Consider the following 22,304-nt stretch of genomic DNA (forward strand, 5'->3'; position numbering starts at 1 on the left):
AGAACACAACAAACGAAAAATACAAGAAGAGAAATTACAGATTCAAAGATTTTATATTGGACTGTGTAGAAAAAATGACTGAATCAAACAAACGGTGTGGAGAGGGAGAAAAGTCAAGGAATGAAGTGGATGACGAATCTATTGGGTCAGACTAGAGTGCAGTCACGCCTCCGCCCTCGACTTTGAAAAGACCAGCAGTGAAAGAGCCAGCAAATCATCTAGAGGGTGGCTTGAAAATTCACAAAATGGTCCATGTTCGTAACAGTAACAATAAGAAGAATGGTGCCCTGAGAAAGTGTCACGTGAGTGCTAATCACAAGGTTAGAAAAGAAACAAGTATCATGTGTGCAGGCTGTGGTGTGGCTCTCTGCAAACTTTCATGTTTCAATGTTTATCACACGAAGAAAAACAAATAAAGAGGTGTGGAAAAGCATTTATTGCATAAAATATTGTATTTTAATTAGTTCCTAAAAATTTCGTTTTTAAAAACCAATTTTTGTTGAAGTTGTTTAGGAAAAAGTAACTACATGCATTTTAGCGACATAAGGTTTAAAGGGCCTGCCAGGACAGGGGTGAGATTTAAATACCCTTCGTGCCAGTCAAAGAGTTATCATCCACCTCAGTGTCTAAGTTTTCCAAAGCTGCAAACCCATTTGTGATTTCAACATGATACAGCTCCTTACCCTCTATCACATTTACTTTCTTGAGATTGAACCTCTCCATATGACTCCTGTGTGTTGTTTGTTTGCTCAATGCCAGTCTTTCCCTAACCTTTGCCACTACCTGGTTGTGGTTAGTATCACAGTCTACTATTTGTGAATGATTGGACTTCAGGTATACTTGAATGCTGTCTCCCGTCTATCAAAATATGGTCAGTTTGTTTGTGCGCCATCCCCTCAGGGATGTCCAAGTGAATTTATGAATGTTACGATGTGGGAACTACATACTTTTGGCAGTAAGATTTTTCGATGTGGCAAAGTTTACTACTCTAACTCCATTATTATTTTATGTAAACTCTCATTCCAATTAATGGTTTGATAATGTCTTCCCTACCTACTTTGGCATTGAAGTCTCCTAACAAAATTTTCATATGGTACTTCAGGAATTTATCAAATACATATTCTAGTTCTGCACAGTACCTGTCCTTTATATCATCAATTTTATCTTCTGTTGGGAGATGAACATTCAAAATGATGCTATCACACCAGCAACCTCTTAGTATTTCATATGACATCCTATCACTAACAAAGTCTACCCTCTTAACTGCTGATATGATTCTCTTATGTACAAAAAAATCTGTACCTACTTATTGATTCTTATTCCCCTTTCCATAGCAAAATGTATATTTGCCTGCTGGTTCAGTGCCACCTCAATCCCATCTGACCTTCTGTACTCCCACTAATCTAACTTTTATTTTGAAATTTGTTGCTCTGCTGCCCTGAGCGAACCTGCCCTATACATAGTTCTAACATTCCAAGTATCAAATCTCATATCCATTTTCTTTCGCTAAAGTCGTTTATCCAAGAAATCTATCCAGGTCCAAAGGTTCTTGTGATCTTTTGTAGCAGGCTTATTTTTTACAGTGAGGAGTTGTTAGTCCCATGCCCAACCTCCAAACTGTAGGACCACACTTTGTCGGTTCTCCACGACTGCTTATTCAGTATATTCGCAGCTACCCTTCATATCTGGAGGCCGTCTCCTCCATCCGCAACCTGAGGATGCACCATGCCATGGTGACAAGAAACCCACCTAACATGGGCTTAGAATTAGGTTATAGTATAAAGTGCAAGTGTTTCTTTCATCATCATTCTTACCAAGTCAGATGTTCCATTGTCCCCGTATTGGACAATAGTAGAGTTGTATGAATCTTCCTCTGTTAGGAGATTATTTTGCTAGACAGTGGTTCCAAGAAAGAAAAATTAAAAATAGATGTGTGCACATGTTTATTTTTTCCAGATTTATTTGCGAATAGAAGTCTTAATTTAAACCTTGTTTTTAAGTTTTTATCTAAATCACTGTCCTGTTTATATTTCGAAACACAACAGAGATAGGGGCTAGCTCTCTCAATTGGGCGCAACTTAGTAGGTTTTACCTGAAGAAAGAGACAGAATCTAGTCTTATTTTTCAGTCTTGAACTTCAAGAATTTTCAGATAACTTATTTTGTTTTGTGCAGGAGCACCACAGACACCTTGAACCATCAGAGTTATAATAACTGGAGTGCAGCAATGCATCACAGTCTTTGTAGTGTTCCATACATATATTTGGATTTTTGGTCTTGCAACGTTTTGCCACAGTTGGCCACACTGTAATGTTGTTTCTGCACAAATACATTAAAATGCAGTGATTTTATGTATTATTCTTATGTCATGTTGTACCTGTCTCTCCTTGACTACCACATCCTTCCACCCTGGAAATTCATTCATTCATTTTCCATAAATCCATGCAGAAAACAATTTCATCGGATGTGGAAATAGTCACAAACAAAGCAGTACAACGTACACATAGTCATACACATCAGCAAGTACACAACAAAGTAAGCCTAAACATGCACACCACCCAATATAACTGAAACAATTCATAAATCATTGTAATATGAACATAATAGTACTCCAGTAATAAAAACCTATTAAATAGCAGCAAAGCAATAACTACAAATACATTCCATCAAGTATAGATATGTACATATGCGTAAAATCATCCAAATATAACAATATAATCAATAATACTCAATTTTTGCAGATACAATACAACCATCTTTTAAAGAATTCCTCCATTGTATAGAAAGAATTTGAATACAGAAAGTCCTTTAAATTAACTTGAAACTTTTTTGGATTTTTAGAGATTTCTTTGAGGTTATAAGGAAGTCCATTAAAAACGTTTACTGCCATGTGATATACTCCTTTACCATATATGGCCAAGTTAACCTGGTGTATATGTAAATTAATATTTTGTCCGGTTTTAACTTCACAATAATCTTCATTTGTAACAAATTTATCTGTTTTTTGTTACAAACATCATTAATGAATATATATACTGTGATTTTAAAGGCAGAATATTTATTTCCTTGAAGAGATCTCTACACGATTCCCTGTAACCATGACCCGTCATCAGTCGCATAACTCTTTTCTGCATCTTAAAAACCATGTCAGCGTGTGACGAGTTTCCCCAGTGAATCAAGCCATAAGTCATGACTGAATTGAAGTAAGAATAATAAATAATTTTCAGGGTATTTATAGACATAAGTATCATCATGCTTATTATGTAGCAGGCTGAGCTTAATTTATTTATAACCTCTTCAATATGTCTTTCCCAAGTCAAGGGGCTCTCAATAGTCAAGCCAAGAAATTTAGTGTCATAAGAGCTCATAGTGCATATACCTCCATTTCCTGTAATACTCTCAACCAACATATTGTTTTTTGCAGTGAAAATGATGCAATGTGTTTTCACTGTATTTAATGACAGTAAGTTCTTTTTATACCTATCATCAAGTATCCCATAAACTTCATTTAGTGTATTTGTAAACTGTAAAGGATTAGCATGTGAAATCAGGACACTAGCATCATTAACAAATAAAACAGGGACACTACTTGACTCCAAAATCGTAGGTAAGTCGTTTATATATATTGTCACGTGTTTGTGTGTGCATACCACACACATGACAATATTATAAGCAACAGTGGTCCCAGCACTGAACCTTGTGGAACCCCGTTTGTTACTTTAACCCATTCAGAGAGTACTTTTTTATTGTCTAGTCCATTTAAAATTAATATTCTCTGACTCTACCTTGTAAATAAGACTTATAAAGATTGTTCATTCATTCATCAGTAATCTATCAAGATGACAGGTCCATAGTCTCTTCCAAAACAGTTCCTCCACTTAATGCGATCTAGAGCTTTCTCCTTCAAATGAGAATATCCTCTTCTGTCCCCAAGGTCATCCAGCATCTTTTTACGTCGTCTTCCTCGTCTTCTGGTCACTTCTATCCGCCCCTCTATCTTTCCTTCAATAACTTCTTTTAGAAGGCAGTTACTGCGTAAGATATGACCAATCCAACTGGCCTTCCGTTTTCTTATTTTGTGTAGGATATTCCACTGCTCACTGACTCTAAATAACACTTCTTCATTTCTCACATAATCGGTCCAACTGATCTTCTTCATCCTTCTCCAACATCACATTTCGAAGCTTTCCAGGTGTTTCTGATCTACTGCCCTAAGTGTCCAGGTTTCAGCCCCATACAAAGCCATGCTCCAAATATAGCATTTCACTAGTTTCTTTCTCAAATTTAAGTCCAATTTGCTGGTAAAAAGATTCTTCTTCTTGCTAAATGCAGCTTTTGCCATGGCAATCCTGGATTTAATTTCACTAGTACACCTTCCATCATCTGTTAACAAGCTACCCAAATATTTAAAACATTTCACATTCTCCAGTTGTTTTTGGTCTATCTTTATTGTGACTGGGGTTGGTTGTCTCGAAATTTTCATTACTTTTGTTTTTTCCACATTCATTTCCATGCCATAGCACCTTCCAATTTTGATTAGTCTATCAGTCATACCCTGCAGCACAGTTTCTTCCTTAGCCATTAACAAAAGGTCATCTGCATATTTCACAATTTGATAAAGGTTATATAGTTTATAATTTATTCCATAATACTTTAATTTATCCAATAATACTACATGACTAACACAATCGAATGCTTTTTCCAAGTCACAAAAAATGCCACTAACTAATGTTTTTTGATTTAGTGAATTCAATATTCCACAGATTATTCTAAAAATAACATTATTTGTCCCCAGAATCGCTCTAAATCCAAACTGGTGGTTACTTAAAATGTTATTGTTTTTAAGACCCTTTATCAATCTACTATACATTACTTTCTAAAATATTTTATTAAAAGAGGTCAAAATATAAATAGGTCTATAATTAGAAATAATATTCCTGTCACCTCTTTTGTACACTGGTAAAATCGTGGCATATTTTAGCCTGTCTGGAAATACACCTTCAAACAAAACTCTGTTACATAGATAACTTAATGGAGCATTAATGAAAGTTTTACAAGCTGTTAATATATTATTAGAAATTTCATCGTATCCATGAGTATGGCATATTTTAAGAGACCCTATTATCCTTTCTATTTCAAAACTTGTAGTTTTCCTAATTTGAATTTTAGGAAATGGACTACCAAAAGCATTTGATATATAAGTCATGTAATTTCCTGCTTGCTCCATTCATGGTATATAAATGTGCTAACTGCTACAGTATCATAAACATTTCTGGCTTCTTGAAAATCTTCTTGTTCTTTCATATCCCCACTCTCGTCCCACCTTTCATCACAACATACAGGGTGTGTTGAAACAGCTCCCAAGATTTGTCTATAAATAATAACTTTCTCTGCTTAATTTATTGATTATTATCCCCCTCAAAAGAGTCCCCTTACGCAGCAATGCACCTCTCCCACCACCTTTTCCACTTTTGGAAGCACTGTTCAAATGATGTTTGAAGTATCACTTCCAAGTCGTTCGTGCATTAGTGATGATAGTTTCCACCATGTGAAATCTTCTTCAAGGATAATTTTGAGTTTAGGGACTAGAAAAAAGTCAGGAGGAGAGAGATTAGGTGAACAGGGGTGTTGTGGAAGTGTACAAATCGAATGTTTTGCCAAAAATTGTCTAATTGACAATACTGTGTGCGGGTGTGTTATCAGATTTCAGGTCACTTTCTTCACACCACATCCCAAGGACGTCTGAGAACAGCTGATAAAAATCTTGATTAGTTGTCTGACTTTCAGGAGGGAATTCATAAAGAACAATGCCTCAATGATAAAAAAAACAAACAGCATTTCTTTCACTCATGAGCATACCTGCTGTGCTTTCTTGGGTCAAGGTGAAGCAGGCTCTTCCAGTGTGAGGACTATTGTATGGTTTCACCATCATAACTGTAAACCCATGTCTTATCACTGGTAATGACACTTTACAAAAGATTTTTGTTGTCATTTGCTCTTTGGAGGAGATTTTCACAGATGGAAAATCATTGCAGTTTCTGATCATCAGTCAGGAGTCTTGGCACAAATTTTTCTGAGACCTGATGCATTCCTAAACCTTATGCTAAATTATGTAACATGAACCAATGGATATCCCAACCGACTGTGCAACTTCTCATACAGTCAGTCCATGGATAATTTTCTTCACCTGGGCAATCAGATGTTTGATCTTGAAGTTGAAAGTTGATCAGACAACTCTTTGTCATTCATTGAAGTTCTCCAATTTTTAAAAAAATTTAACCATTTGTAGGTTTCTGTTTGACATAAGGTATTATCACTGTAAGCTTCACACAACGTAAGCTGTTTTCCCCATTTGAAACAGAATTTAACACAAATTCTTTGGTCTTCTACCAATTCCATATGAAACATAACAAGACATCACTCTCAGCCACAAAACCAGTTATGAAAACTAAACAGAACATATGAGCTACTTGGAACAAAATGGCTTGTGTAGCTAATGGTGAGGTCACAAAGTCACTAAAACAGCACATAACATGATTGATTTGCTGCTGATTTATAGACAGAGTTCAGAAACTTTCTGGACACACAATTTCAGAGTATAATTTTTTTTTTTTTGTAAACATATATTTATATAATTTCCTTTTATTTTGTGAATCAAAATGAACTATGTATGGACTAGGTGCTCTGCTTCATGCACTCACAATCCAGTCATAAGATCCAGTATTTGAAGAAATACAGATATCAAGAGGCTATTCTAAATAAATATTTTTCAAGAAAATGGCAGCTAATGACAGAGAGAAAACTGATGGCAGGGTCTTCTACCAGCAGAATAGCATCCAGCAGGTGCTGTATGCTGTGGGTACACTGCATTATCATAATCTCAAGCAGCATCAGTATCATTTTATTGTATTTACAGCTATTTTACTGCATGTTCTGTTTTATTTCTGTGAGAGTTTGTGTAAAACAAACTGTGCTTCTGATTCCTCTTGTAATGATATTTTTGTGGAATTTTCAGATTCTTCAGACACATCCTGACATGTCAATGAGCAAAATCTATGGAGCCATACATCTTCTCAGACTGTTTGGTAAGTTTACTTTAGTTTCCTGTTTTTTGACATTTGAAAAGAGTGAAATGTTTACAAAACTGATGTTGGAGTAACAACATGTTAAACTTTATAAGGCATTTTTTTCTTTCTCAGCCAGTTCCCACATTTTCTTATTACAAAATTGAGTTCATTTCATTTTTTGAACAGATAGACTGACACCAAAAGGAACAGTAGGATTTTGCTGACACAAGTTGCACATGCACATCCAAAATTGTAATTATAAATCTAAACATTTCTACTGACACAAGTTGCACATGCACATTCAGAAACTGTAATTGTAAATTCGAACAGTTCCACTGACACAAGTTGCACATGCACATCCAAAATTATAATTATAAATTTAGACATTTCTGCTGACACAAGTTGCACATGCACATCCAAAAATTGTAATTGTAAATTCAAACATTTCCACTGTGCAACTTGCACATCTCAGCTGTGGTTAACAGCTTTGATTATGTGTTCTACACAATCAGTATAATGTCGGCTGTACAGTAGAAAGCACAGTCTGTGTTGCGGTACATAAAATTTGGATCCATTGCTTGAATACACCATGAATTTAGATATGACATGAAATGACCTGATGACAAGAGCAATTAGGGGAGACTGGCACTGTGGAGAAATGGCATTCTGCTGGGCGACCTGGGAGAGCTGATAAAGATGTGAATCATGTTAGGCAGGTTTTCATGCAGAGTCTGAAGAAGTTAATCTCCTAAGCAAGTACAGATTTACAGATGGCACAAGTGACTGTCCACAGAATACTTCGGAAGAACCTGTATTTAAAACTGTACAAAGTACAGGGAATCCAGATTTGTACAGCATATGAGAGATGGCATAGATCACAGTATGTAGCACATATGTGCACAAAAGTTTTGAAACACAAGAATTTCTTAAGCCATATATTGTATGTAAGAGTGAGCCTCCTGGGGAACGTTTAGGACATGAACAGGATAGTCTTAAAGTAAATGTGTGTTGTGCACTGACATATGAAAGAGCCATCAGCCTCTTTTTCTTTGATGAAAATGTGACTATAGGCAGTTCATTTGTAGAGAGGTTGGAATGTTATTCTCTTCCATACCTGTACAAAGCAATCCTATTCTTTAACTGGATGGTACACCTGTTCATTTAGCTAACTCTGTGACTGAATTTCCCTGGTGGGTGGATAGGAAGAGAAGAGCCAGTTGCATGGCCCCCTTATTCTACCCCTCTTGTGCTTTTGGGCTTTTTCTTTGGGGCCATTTGAAAGGCCAGGTTTACAGCCAAGGAGTAAATATGCTGGATGAACTTAAAGCATGGGTCATTGAAGCAATTGCAGATGTTATAAAGGATGTGTTACAGCATGTCTGACAAGAGGTGGTTTATAGGTGAGATGTATGCAGAATAACAGATGGTGCTCATCATGAAGTGTTTTGCAACTAACAACTTTTCCACGTGTGTTTAGAAAGACTGTTTCAATCAGTGAATAAAATACTGCAAACCAAATCCTTATATCTGTTTTCATTCGTAAAGTACAGGTGCCTGTAAACGTGGCATTCTTTTTGGTAGACCTGTATAACAAAGTGAAAGTTTTCAATTTTAGTAATGAAATCAAAACGTTGAAGTTTATGAATTTATCAGTGTATCATACTTAGCTTTCACAGTAGCAACATTCCTTCCTTATGAGTTGTGAAGTTTTCATAACAGTGAACATAGATTGTGGCCTTCCAAACTATGACACTGTGTCACCTGTTGGTAGTTGCACTTTGTTCACTTCTGCCCTGTTTCAAAATACTGGTTTCCACCAGGGTGTAGTCATGAAATTAGTAGTGCCATGGTCATCTTGCACACTGTTCCAGGTCGAAAGAGATGGTTGTAAATTATGATACTGTCACATGATCAAGTGACTATAGACAAGGTTTGGATTAGTAATTGGATTTACTGGATTCTTACAGTTTGTGATTACAAGTAATTATAACCATTTCACTAATTCACACACTTTACTGTTCACTACAGCACACACTAAGCCTTCACTGGTTGTAGTCTGGTAACAGCTTCCAACAGCATAGCTTCCTCAGCTTCCATGTTCACATCCTTACTGGCCAGCAACTCTCTCACAGCTAAGTCAGCATTGCTATGCAGCAGCTTACAACAACAGGGGTTCCTCCATCTCCCAGTCCTCTACTAGGGGCAACCATCTTCTGGCCTCTGATGGGTCTCTCTCCCAACTGCTAACCACAGACTCACTACTTTCAATTTCTCTGGACTCTTGACTGACTTGTCCTGATGGCACTCATGATATAGCCTTGGGATAGACCCAACAGAGAACACTGCATGGAACAGTTCTTCTATTGTTGCACAACATCACTATTAGCACAAACCCAGTGGTACTGTTGTTTATGTTATGTGGGGTGATGTATTCCATTGTTCTGTCACCGTTTACTGTGCCATAACCTAGCAACAAATGTCTCTTCTGATTAAACTATTCTGGCTTTCAGCAGACATGCCACAGTATGAGGTATTCTCATTATGTAATGACAGGTTTGCACTTTTAAATTCAGAACTGAAATATAGAAAGCTCTTGAAACACACATACATTTCAGTATCAGAGGTTGTAAATTAGACAGACTGTAGGAGCTTAGTGTTTCATATCAGTGTCTTTAACTGTTTTTCTGTGGAGCTTGCAAAAGTGCAAGGTGTATGGCAGCCAGTTTCTGCAGAACTCTCATTACAGCAACTTCAACTTTGTGACTCTGTGGCTCTCACATTTGTGCTGAGATATGTATCAAGGAAGGGTAGGGCATATGTTGACCATATGTAGGTACTATCCCTAAAATTAATTGTAATTTTCCCTAGATGTGTAACAAAATATAGCTTTCTTTCATTTTGTACCATGTAAGTAGCACTGTCAGGTGGTAAATTTTGTAAACAAATATGGCCTCTTTCGGATGCAAGCAATTTGCAGAAGACAATGTAAGTAACCTTTTGTTTACTGGTTCTGAATTTGAGGGTGAATATAATAATCTAAAAGCAATGAATTTAAAATAAGGTTTTTTATTTTCACATTTATTTGTACAGTGAAGACATTTTGCCCCAACAGATATTATGGGGCAAAAGAGTTCAAAGAAGTGGTAAGACTGCACCCCAGCACTCAGAAAGCATCAGGGCACCACCCTGGACTGCTCAGGCTCACCTACAGTCCTTGTAACCACCTGCATGACTACACATGGTCATAACCTGTAAGGCCACAATGTAAATCTTCTTTCTTATTTCACATTGTGGATAGCATACAGAAACAAAGCAGAGAGGAAGCAAAAGTCATAGAACTTTGCACAAAGCTTTATGCTTGCAGTCTTAAAAAAGAATATCAGCTCAGTGATACCAACATCTATATAAATAAAAATGTAAATGTTCGTTTGTTCAAAGTCTTAAATCCCCAAAAGTTCTTCATCGATTGCTTTGAAATTTTGACGCAACGTTGCATTCGAATACGCGCGTGTTTTTATATACCTATTATATAGATGTCACACCTGTGACAGGTAAAAACATGTCACATGTTCGGAATCCAGGAGTCACTTGCATAGTAACGCTAGAACAGACCGTTGCATAGGTAGCGACAATAGCGGTATTGTAGTCCCAACAGTTGGCCGTTGCCTCGGAAGTAACAATAGCAATACTGTAATCCCAACAGTGAGCCGTTGTGTCAAGAACATCGAATCTCCATGGTTACGACGAATACACGGAGCGTTCCCACAGATACAATGCAATAACAATGGGTCATTGCGTAGGAATCGCGGAATCAACAAAGCAGCGTTTCCCCGGTGATAGACAACAGAAGGCATTGTATAGCAACCGCTGAGGTATAAATAGCCCAGCTTTGACAAGGAGCAGTCAGTCTGAAATTAACTGCCAAAGGAGGCAGTCTGAAATTAACCGCCGAAGAAGTTAGTCTGGTATTGCGAGATGCAGTTGTAAATGACGGTAATACAACTAATGTTGGAAGACTAACCATTTTGCCATCTTCATGTACGGGCAGTCAACGTCATTTGCATGAGTACGCTCAAGATGCAATTGCGTATGTTCGTCACTACAGGCATCCAGACCTATTCATTACATTCACATGCAATCCAGCTTGGGACGATATACAACAGGTCTTACTTCCTGGGCAATTGCCGGTGGATAGGCATGACATCACAGCACGTGTTTTCAGACAAGCTGAAATCGCTGATGGATTTCATGGTAAAACATGAAGCGTTTGGGTCTGTGAGCTATTGGATGTACTCAGTGGAATGGCAAAAAAGAGGATTGCCACACGCACATTTACTAATCTGGTTCTATAACAAAATCACTTCAAATGAAATTGACGATGTAATATGCTCTGAAATACCCAATGCCGACGTCGATAAGGATTTGCATGAAGGAAAATTCCAATATGAACATGGATTTCACAGCAGAAATCTACAACGAAGCGTTGATAATGATAGAAGATTTGTGCTTAGAAATCACGAACAAAGTTCTCAATCAATTGGGAATGCCATCACCGAATCGATCTGCTGGTGCTTCGTTCAATGTAGAATTGCGTCGTGAACAAAATTACAACACAGGTGATCTTTTGTCATATGTGCAATCAAATATTCCTAAGCTAACGCTTGAGCAAGAAGGCACATACGATCAAATAATGCAAACTGTCATTAACGGGGTTGCAGGAATCTTCTTCTTAGATGCACCAGGAGGAACTGGTAAAACATTCCTAATTAGATTGATTCTCACAGTAATTCGATCCCAAATAGCTGTGACATTGCTACCAGGTGGAAGAACTGCTCATTCCGCTTTGAAATTGCCATTGAACATGCAATTCGTTGAAACTCCCACGTGCAGCATTTCCAAAGCATCAGGTATGGGAAGGGTATTGCAGAAATGCAGACTTATTGTTTGGGATGAATGCATAATGGCGCACAAAGAATCACTCGAGGCTCTTCATCGATCATTGCAAGATTTGCGTGGAAACATCAGACCATTTGGGAACACATTAATATTGCTTGCAGGAGATTTCAGGCAAACATTACCTGTAATACCTCGATCGACACCAGCAGACGAAATAAATGCTTGCCTGAAATACTCTACTTTGTGGCGACATGTAAAGACGTTAAAATTAACTACAAATATGCATGTCCAGCTGCAAAACGATCGATCAGCTGAGATATTCTCACATCAATTGCTGGAAATTTGGAACGGAAAGGTGCCGGTTGATCTGACCTCAGGACGAATTTCATTGCCTCATAACTTCTGCAATGTAGTGACGTCAAAAGAAGAATTGGTTGAAAAAGTATTTCCCAATATTCAAACCAATTATAAGGATCACGATTGGCTGAGAGTGAATGAGCTATTCTTGCGGCCAAGAACAAAGACATCTGTGAACTTAACAATATCATTCAGTCTAACATTCAATGCGAGGCAGTCACATACAAGTCCGTCGACACTGTCGTGGAAGCAGATGAAGTGGTTAATTATCCAACAGAATTTTTTAATTCACTTGATCTGCCAGGGATGCCACCGTATGTACTGCAGTTGAAAATAGGCGTGCCAATTATCATGTTCCGAAATATCAACCAGCCAAAGCTTTGCAACGGCACGCAGCTTTCAGTAAAAAAATTATTGAGCAATGTCGTAGAAGCAGCAATCTTGACAGGACCTTTCAAAGGTGAAGATGTCATCATTCCTCACATTCCTATGATTCCAACGGATGTGCCATTTCAATTTAAGAGATTGCAATTCCCAATTTGATTGGCGTTTGCAATCACCATCAACAAAACTCAGGGCCAATCTTTAGAATTGTGCGGTTTAGATCTAGTAATAGATAAGAATTAAAAAACTTTTTTGTTTGCAATGATGTTGTTAACTAAGGCATGCATGCACCTGGATGTGCATTCACACAAACACACAACCTAATAGATAAGAATTAAAAAAACTGTTTTTTCGCAATGATATTGTTAAATAGGTATGCATGCACCTGCACGTGCATGCGCACAAGCACAAGCACGCGCGCGCACACACACACACACACACACACAGACAACCCAATACAGTAACATTGTTGTCCCAAGTGCAAACTAAACTTGATGCCCTTTACAATTGTCAGACAACCCTGTCTGATGTGAAGATCTTCTTCTGGGTCATGACACCATGTTATCTGGTATACGTGGTACAGTCATTAAGTTCGTGGACTGCGGTTTTATTGCATCATATTACAAGGTATTCACATACACTTACACAGATCCGCATTGGCCCTCAAAATAGTTGCTGTTGGCCACCATGTAAGTGCCAACATTGATATAGCTGCTGAAAACATTACTGAAACATATTAGCAGGAAATTCCCATATTGCATCTCTTCGTTACATTGACAACCTCCTCAGATGACTGAAATCTACGACCACGTAGGTTTGCTTTCACGCAGTGAAAGAGAAAGAAATCACATGGTGCAAGATCAGGTGAGTATGGAGGGTGTGGCAAAACGGTGACCTGTTGCCTTGTCTGTTCCTCTTGGACAAGAACAGAGCGATGTGCAGGGGTGTTGTCGTGTAGCAACAGTCAATTCTTCCTACACCAAATGTTTCACTAGTGGATTTGCCTAGTTTTTGGTAGAACTTGATGTTTGCCCATTGTTCAGACTGCCACATTTTTTATTTCCACCACTTGCATTTAACTGCAGTTCACAATAGAGGCCATAGTCCTGCTTACACTGTTTGCACACAACTTCCTCTTGTGACAAGCTGACAGGACATCTTATCATGCCCCAGCCTATCTGCTGCAGTGCACTGCACTGCAATGATGCTTTGCAGCCCGTCCACAAACTTATTGGCTATGGTAGTATATTTACCAGTGTTTTAGGGAAATCTTCTCTGCACCTTCAGAGTAGAAAAATGTTCTAGTCATCTCTTTTCTGCTCTGAAGGTTCCTCCAAAACAGTAAATACCTGCAGACTACACAATATCTTCATAGTCATTGCTGTGAGAACCTCAGATCTCATGTTCTCTGCTCATATGATGACAGGATGTCACTGGCTTCCCACAGCTTGTCATTAACCCTTCCTCTATCTTATTTTCTCACATTGTTCAAAGATAATGAAATTGTAAGTGAAAGTATTTAAAAAATGCAAGAAAATGTGTTTTCATAGCTCAGTTAATGAAGTTGAATGATGCAGCAAAAGGAGAATGTTATTTTTTGACTTGGACTGAAGTTGAATGTTGCACTGTATGGTAATGGATGCTTGTTTGACTTCCTTCGAATATTGCAGCAATGGGGTATGATCCTTCTGGCCAGTTTTGAGCTTTACACACATTTGTTTCATTATGGCGTGTGCTTCGTTACACTCATACTTCTGGTCTTTCTGTTCCATAATGATGTCTGTGAATTTAACATACATTGTTGGTGTTTCTATATTTTGTATCAACTGAGTTTGTTTTTTGTTGTAAGTAACTTTTTCTGCCGGATACTTGCGTAAATAAAATATTATATTCTCTGCTCTGTTTCTTAGTATCATCCTGATGTCTGTTAAGTTTCTTCATTATTATAAATGCAATTTTTCCTAAGATGCAGTGGAACCCATATATGTGGTATAATGTTCTTTAATTTAACATTTTCCCTCGTTTTACTCTTATTTTCAATGATCCTGAGTCAGTAATCCCCATGTTAAATTACTTCCATTTAAACTCTTACTCAGTTTGGTGTAAAGGTCGGTTCCTGATAAGGGCATTGGATTTTTCAATTGACCTAATCCTTACATCCACACTGTGACCCTGGGTTTGACTCAACCCCTAACAGAAATGAGTACCAGGAATCTTCCTGGATGGTAAAGGGCGGCCAGTGAGCAAGGCTGACAACTTCACTGCCATATTTGAGCCGATTGTCTGGAAAATATGGGAGCCTCAATGTCTCATAACCCTATGGGCCTCCATGGCCTGTTACAGGAATAGCTTTGCCTCTCCCCCCCACATACCTCAGTTTAATGTTCATATCCATTTCTCTTTGAGAAATCTTGAATGGGGATTTTGCTGTACATGGCCAGGACTCAACAGATCCCTTGTCTTTGTGTCATGAGTGAAAAATCGGCACCTGTGAGTTGAAAGGTCTTTGTATTAATTCATTAATATTTTCTCCCTCTTTCTTGTTTGATTTCTCTGCAGATATCAAAACATAAATTTAAAGAAAAAATAGTGTTGTGATTATACATTGCAGTGCAGAGCAATGGTAATAATGTGGGTAGGCATGGTGTCTTCGTGCAGAAATGTCTTGCCTGTCTGGTGAACTGAGCCAGCATTTGTATCTGTAATGCTGGGTATCAAGCTGAAATTGTATGTGGTGCTGAAAAGGAAAACATTTCCTGAAGTGAGTGTATGAAGACACAGGAGTCTTGATGAATGGACCACACACTCTGCTTGATAATATAATAAAACATATAAATAAAATATAATAAAACTAACCAGATTGTGATACTTGACATAATGACAATGTTACTACAACTTCTGGATGTATGCATTAATTGCCAATTTCAGGTTACTCTTAAGGAGCTGTACACTGAATGAGTAGCATCTGGATATCACCCACTGACACCTACAAGAAAAATAAATGTAAAGGTAAAAGGTTAAGTTGCCCCTATGCTTAATTAATGAAGTACCGTGCCATGAAGACATATGGAGGGGTAAATGTATGGTGCCTCCATTCTTGAACTCAGCATTAGGTGCAGGTGAGTGGTCAGCTTCATGCCCTGGCTGCTTCACCCCACAGGAAAGAGCCCGTGGTATCCATCAGATAGGAAGCCGGATGGGCCTCCAGTCGGATCTGGATGCTGTGGAGAAGAGAAGAATTCCTGTCCCTGCCAGAAATCGAACCCCAACCATCCAGCCTGTGGCCTATCACTATATCAACTGGGCCATCCCAGGTCATGCCAAAAAAAAAACCTAAAATTAAACTACTGACCCCCTCATGGTGTCTCCACCTTATTGTGTTGAGGGGGTTTGAGTATGCCAAGGACCTTGAGAGCTATACCAGCAGTAGCATAGCTACGGGCAGGGCCTCCCTAGCTGGACAGGTCAAAGGGTAGGCATCAGACGAAGAGAGACACCAAAAGCAAAAACTGATGCTGGAAGCAGGGTAATCAGCAGCGACTTGAAGCACACAGCAGTGTATAGGATATTGGTGGGAAAGTCAGAAGGAAAGAGACCACCGGGAAGACCAAAGCATAGGTGGGTGGACAATATTAAAATGGATCTTAGTGAGATAGGATGGGATGGTATGGATTGGATTGCTCTGGCTCAGGATAGGGACCAGTGGAGGGCTCTTGTGAACATGGTAATGAACCTTCATGTTCCATAAAATGCTGGGAAATTCTTGAGTAGCTGCAGAATTGGTGGCTCCTCCAGAAGGGCTCAGCTCCATAAGTAAGTAAGTATACTATATAGTGTAGGGTGATTAATGAGTAATGAAATGGAAAGAATTTGCAAGGAAGCAGTCATGGCATAATCAGGGCACTACTGTGCATTTGTCTGAAGGAATTGAGGAAAACCACAAAAAACCTCAGTCAAGAAAGCTGGTGTCCCACCAGGATTTGAACTGAGCCCCTCCTGAATGCAAGTCTGGAGTGTTACTTCTAGGCCACCTTGCTTGGTAAAACTGTGGAGTGGCTCTGAGTTCAGATGGCAGCAACAGCAACAATGAACCATAACTGTATGGTGTTTTCTTTTTTTTTTTTTTTTTTATGATGCAGTTTTATGAGTTATCATTTGCACTTGTATGGAGTTTTAGGTTTTAGCTAATCACGTAATACAATTTATTATCAGTTTAGGGTTGATGCCAACCTTTTCAACTTGCCTTTGGATGTTTCTGGGCTTGGCCAGAAATGAGCCATCCTTACTACACTTTTCTTTAGGGATATTGATGATACTGAGGAATAATTAGTCAGGTTTAATTGTTGAAATTGGGCACCACTGCATATCATACTTACAGAATGAATGGAAGGTGAACAAGGATGCAGATATGGGAAACTAGGAGACACTCTTGTGAGAGATTCAGAGGAAGGATATTAGGAATTTGTGCCAAAGAGTGAGTTAATTCACCTTTCTGTGTTTTTTTCACATATATTTTGCTGCCCTTGCACAATTAAAATAGAAATGTCATTGTTAGTTGATCAGTTGTGCATAAACTTAAAATATGCAATTCTCCAATTAAATTTAATTACATATTTGACTTAATCATTATTCAAGGCCACACCATAGCTGAAGCGGTTAGCCGCTGGCTTCCCACCGTGGGGGCCCGGGTTCGATCCCGAGTCTGGTCAAGTGGGATTTGTGGTGGACAAAGTGGCACTGGGGCAGGTTTTCTCCGAGTACTTCGGTTTCCCCTGCCAGTCTTCATTCAACCAATTGCTCCACAGTCACCCTCACCTGTCATCTGGGGCCGGTACAATAGGCCGGAAGTGGCCGCAGTACAAGGGACTTAGTCCCACCCCACTAGCGATAAAGAAAAAATAATCATTATTCAAGAAGTTTAAAACAAATAAATAGAACAAATTAATTAGTGGTAAGTGGGACTTAGAATTTCTATATAATTTGGAATTGTGGAGTGCAGTAGGAATATGTCTGTGCAGTCAAAGGAATTGGTGAGAAGTAATTTTAGCTTGGAGATTGCTTGTTCCTCACATGCTAGAAATTAAATAATTTAGTTTGTTTCCATCATGAGGTGATACACGTCCTTTTGTTACTGATCAGAAAGCTTGAACAAATCACCTGTGTTGTAATTGCTATGGCATAGTTCTCATTTGATTCAGAGAGTAACAGAAGAATGTCTGTTTGCTGTTGATGGCAGATCTGGTTCTTGTGCCTAAGCTAAATCTGATGAGAGCTCATTAGTATCAGAACTTCTTGTCACAACCAAAAGTTTTATGATATTTCCACATCCATATTACTTGTACAAGACAATTGAATACAATTTTATAAATTCACAATAAAATTAAAATAAATTTCCATTGATTTAATTACTTAAGACATTTGAAAAAGGGCCTAGATTAATAAGCATCAGGGTTTTTAGTATTTCATACAAGTGATAAATGTTGCTGTTGCATTTCATTTTATTTTCCCTTATCTTAAAATGGTAAAGTGGGTGTACCCTGTGTTTTGGAAGTGTGGTGTTTGCTTAAATGTGGTACATATACTGATAGTAAAATAAATTTCAGTCTTAAACTATTTTAATTTTATTTTATTTTACATTGCTGTGTGTATCTTAGTACATATATCTAAACAGTAGGATGATTGGTGGATTTCCCTGGGGGTAAAGTGGCAGGGGCATGGAGCTGACCACTCACCTCCATCTAGTGCTGTGGTCAAGAAAGTTGGAGCTCTTTTTCCAGTCTCCCACACGTCTTCACAGCATAATGCTGAACTAATTAAGCACAGGGACAACTTTACCCTTTATCATACCATGAGATTAAGTAATTAAATGGATATTGATTTTATTACAGTGAAACTGGGGAGTATGTTAGCATATACGCCCTTGGATGAGAAGAGTATTCAGCTACTTCTGACACACATACAAGACTTCTTAAGGTAAGATAAGCTAATATTTGGTAAACATGAAAGCAATTAACTTATGTGAATAAACCGTGGACGATAAATGCATAGAAGCACCAGTTCTGATATACTTCTTAATGTGAAGCATTTAGTTAACATCTCCTTTCATTGGCTTCATTAAGTACCAATCCACTGCTAATTCTGGAAATAATTACTGTCATGTTTGCATTCGTTTGCTCCTTCTTCTGATGATGCTGTATCATGTTTTCCTTGATGTAAGATCCTCTTTATTCCTCTGAATATGCTGCCTACAACTTATATGCTTGTAATCCAAAAGTATAGCAGAATTTTTCCTAAAATCTTCATTATAACATAATTAGTGCATATTGTAGTCTGGAAAATGTTGTAATTGCCTCTGTTATATCATGAGGTGTTGTGCTTGAGCTAGCCTCCTTCTTTAAATGATTCCTCAGGGCATGAGAGCTGCACAAAGTCTTCTGAGACTCAGTAAATGGATCTGCAGCCAGATTTACAGTTGTGGGGCCCTATCAGTAACAGCAAATTTAGGTTATGGCATTTATGTTATGCTCTTATTTTTATAATAGTTAAAAATACAAACTAAATTTTCATGATTTTAGAGAACAACCTATGTGAGTAAAATCTGTGGATTCTATTTCTGTTTTGTGGAGACCCCAGGGTGACCACCAGGGTCCTTCCCTCCTAAATCCAGTGCTGAGTGTTAGTTAGCTGAATGTTTAAAGATAATCTTATTGCAGATAAATGAGCTTACAAATTCTTCCATAAGACATGAGAAATTCACACAGTCTGAGTCCCACTAAATAGGTGACTGACACTGGAGTCAAGAAGGTGATCCCCCATTGCTGCAAAATCTGCTGTCCTCAACTACAGATCAATTTAAAAATTGCACATACTGTAGTTACTGAAATATTGGGTTTTTGGACTTTATCCATCGTCCTGGTTATGAGTTTGGTTTCGTGGCATAAATTTCTACAGATCTATCTATCCTGGTTCCACGCTTGTATGTGTTTGCAACAATTTGTTATGAATATTTTTTCTTATTAGCTCTCATGGACTTAGCCTGGTCTCAGGTGTTTATAATCTTCATGTTTTGTGACATCGGTTTGTCCAGTGATTGAGGCTAGCTCTTTCTAACGGACCCAACAGAATAGGTGCTTTCCTTCACCTGAGGACGGAAACAGATCCAGTTTCCGAAACGTTGTGTTTTTATTTGTTATCTTAAAAACCAGGATGACGGATTAAAGTCCAAAAACCCAATATATCAGTGTGTTATACACCATCATCAGAATCCTATAGTAACTACTTGTAGTTACTGAAGTTGAACTCACTCATCACTCACTCATCACTCACCCATGGAGCTGAGCCCTTCTTGAGAAGCCTCCAGTTGTGTAGCTACTCAGGAACTTCCCAGCATTTCATGGAACCCGAAGGGTCCTTACCGTGTTCACAAGAGCCCTCCACTGGTCCCTATCCTGAACCAGATCAATCTAGTCCATACCATCACATCATAGCTCTCTAAGATCCATTTTAATATTGTCCACCCACCTATATGTTGGTCTTCCCAGTGGGATTTTCCCCTCTATCTTCCCACCAATATCCTATATGCATTTCTGTTCTCCCCCATTCGTGCTACATGCCCTGCCCACCTCATTCTCCTTGACTTGATCATTCTAATTATACTTGGTGAAGAGTACAAGTTCTGAAGCTCCTCATTATGCAGTTTTCTCAAGCTTCCTGTCATTTCATCTCTCTTCAGTTCAAATATTCACCTCAACACCCTGTTCTCAAACACCCTCAGTGTATGTTCTTCCCTTAATGTCTGAGACCAAGTTTCACATCCATGCAGAAACACAGGCAAAATTATCGGTTTGTACATACATATATTCTAGTTTTTACATTTTTAGGCAGCAGACAAGAAAACAAAAGGTTCTGAATTGAATGGTAGCAAGCAATACCCAAATTCAGTCTGCTCTTAATTTTCTCATGAATCAAATTTTGATTTGTTCCTGTTGTTCCCAAGTATTTGAACTGTGCGACATTTGAAAACGATTGGTTAGCTGTCTTTATGTCATGATTTTTCCCTGCATTCTGGTGGAGAGACAGCAACATGTACTTAGTTTTCTCTGTTTTTACTTTTATACCAACCTCCTTACTAGCATCAATTAAAGTTTGTGTTTTTTCTTTACGTATTTATATTACTATATTACTATACTATATCACCCAGTAGATTCACATCATCAGTGTAAACCAACAGCTGATGTGTCCCATTTAATTTCTGTCCCACCTGGTTTCCCTGGACTTTCCTAATGGCATATTTTAAAGCAAAGTTGAAAAGGAGTGGCAATAATGCATCTCCTTGTTTTAGACCATTCTGGATAGAAAAATTATCAGACAAATGTTCACCTATGTAGAATTTACTATACATTTTGTTTAAACAGATTTTAATCAACCTAACTAGTTTTGTGGTTACCCCAAACTCTATCAGGATATTGTACAATACCTCCCTCCTATTATATATATAGAGTGGCCGTCTTGTAGTGCACACAATTTCACCTGTCACTTCACAACATGTTTCGGCAACACAGTGCCATCATCAGGTGTCCCAACTACGTCAATCTATTGCATTGCCTGCCTTCATATGTTTTCACCAACCATTTAAAAAGTATTTAAAAAGTCCGTGTTTGTCAACTATGATAAATTTACACTCGCTAAAACTTGTTAAGATAATTCATCTTATTTGTCTTAATTAAAACTTGTATGTGGTTCGTTCACTACGGGGTTGTTTTTCTTATTTTCTGTGTAAACCGCGTCTTGTGATGTGTATTCCCTTCTTAGCAGTTAAGAAGGGAACACACATCACAACACAATAAAACTCATATACCTAGAGTTATTAATTTTACATTTTACCCGTCCCGTTAAAAGTTCTGAATTATCTAATATGGCCCACGTTTCGAAAAGTTTGAAGACCGCTGCTCTATACAGTACTCAAATGTCCTTTTTTTTATGTTCATTGCAAGCTTATTAATTTTGTCTATCAGATATTCCCTCTTCTTATTCCTGAAATGGCTGCTGTCTTCACGTCTTATATTGTTCATATCATCCCTGTTTATTTTTCTTGGATTCTGTAATCACTGCAGTTTGGCTTGTTTCATTTGGTCTAATAATTTTGAGTGTCATTCATCAAACCATGGTTGATGCTACTTCAGTGCATAATAACCTAGAAACTGAAGTTGAACTATTTCATTTAACTGGGGCAGTCTTCAAATGTAATTTTACACAACACTTCAAATTGGAGCTGGGATAGCTCAGTCAGTATAGTGGTGGACTGTGGGGGCTGTGTTCTGTTCCTCTCAGGGAAAACTTTTCTCCACAACATCCAAACCAGCTCTCATGTCCACTCAGCCTTCTATCCTGAGGCAATTCACCTGAGGCAAGTTCAAACTGGGGAGAAATAAAGCACGGTGTCCCCCAGGGTTCAATATTTGGACCATTGCTTTTCTTGCTTTATGTGAATGACTTACCAAAGATAGGTAATAATAAGGCTGAAATGGTTCTTTATGCGGATGATACTAGTATAATTGTGAAGAGTCTCAACCTAACAGATTTTACTAATTGTGCTAACAAA

General features: G+C 38.1%; 1 protein-coding gene across 3 annotated transcripts in view; it reads left to right on the forward strand.

Moving 5' to 3' along the window:
- Nucleotides 1-22,304, forward strand: part of LOC111870999 (mortality factor 4-like protein 1) — a 69,548-nt gene that overhangs the window by 41,444 nt on the left and 5,800 nt on the right. For 2 of the 3 annotated variants that reach the window (XM_023863704.2, XM_023863705.2), the window contains exons 8-9: nt 7,015-7,084; nt 18,592-18,676. In XM_023863704.2, the coding sequence (XP_023719472.1) occupies nt 7,015-7,084; nt 18,592-18,676 (155 nt within the window). Of the gene's footprint in view, nt 1-7,014; nt 7,085-10,178; nt 10,296-18,591; nt 18,677-22,304 lie in introns of those variants that run through there. The other variant, XM_023863706.2, reaches the window with a different exon arrangement.

Source organism: Cryptotermes secundus, unplaced genomic scaffold (assembly GCF_002891405.2).
Source record: "Cryptotermes secundus unplaced genomic scaffold, Csec_1.0 scaffold1485, whole genome shotgun sequence".
In the NCBI taxonomy this organism is placed as follows: domain Eukaryota; kingdom Metazoa; phylum Arthropoda; class Insecta; order Blattodea; family Kalotermitidae; genus Cryptotermes; species Cryptotermes secundus.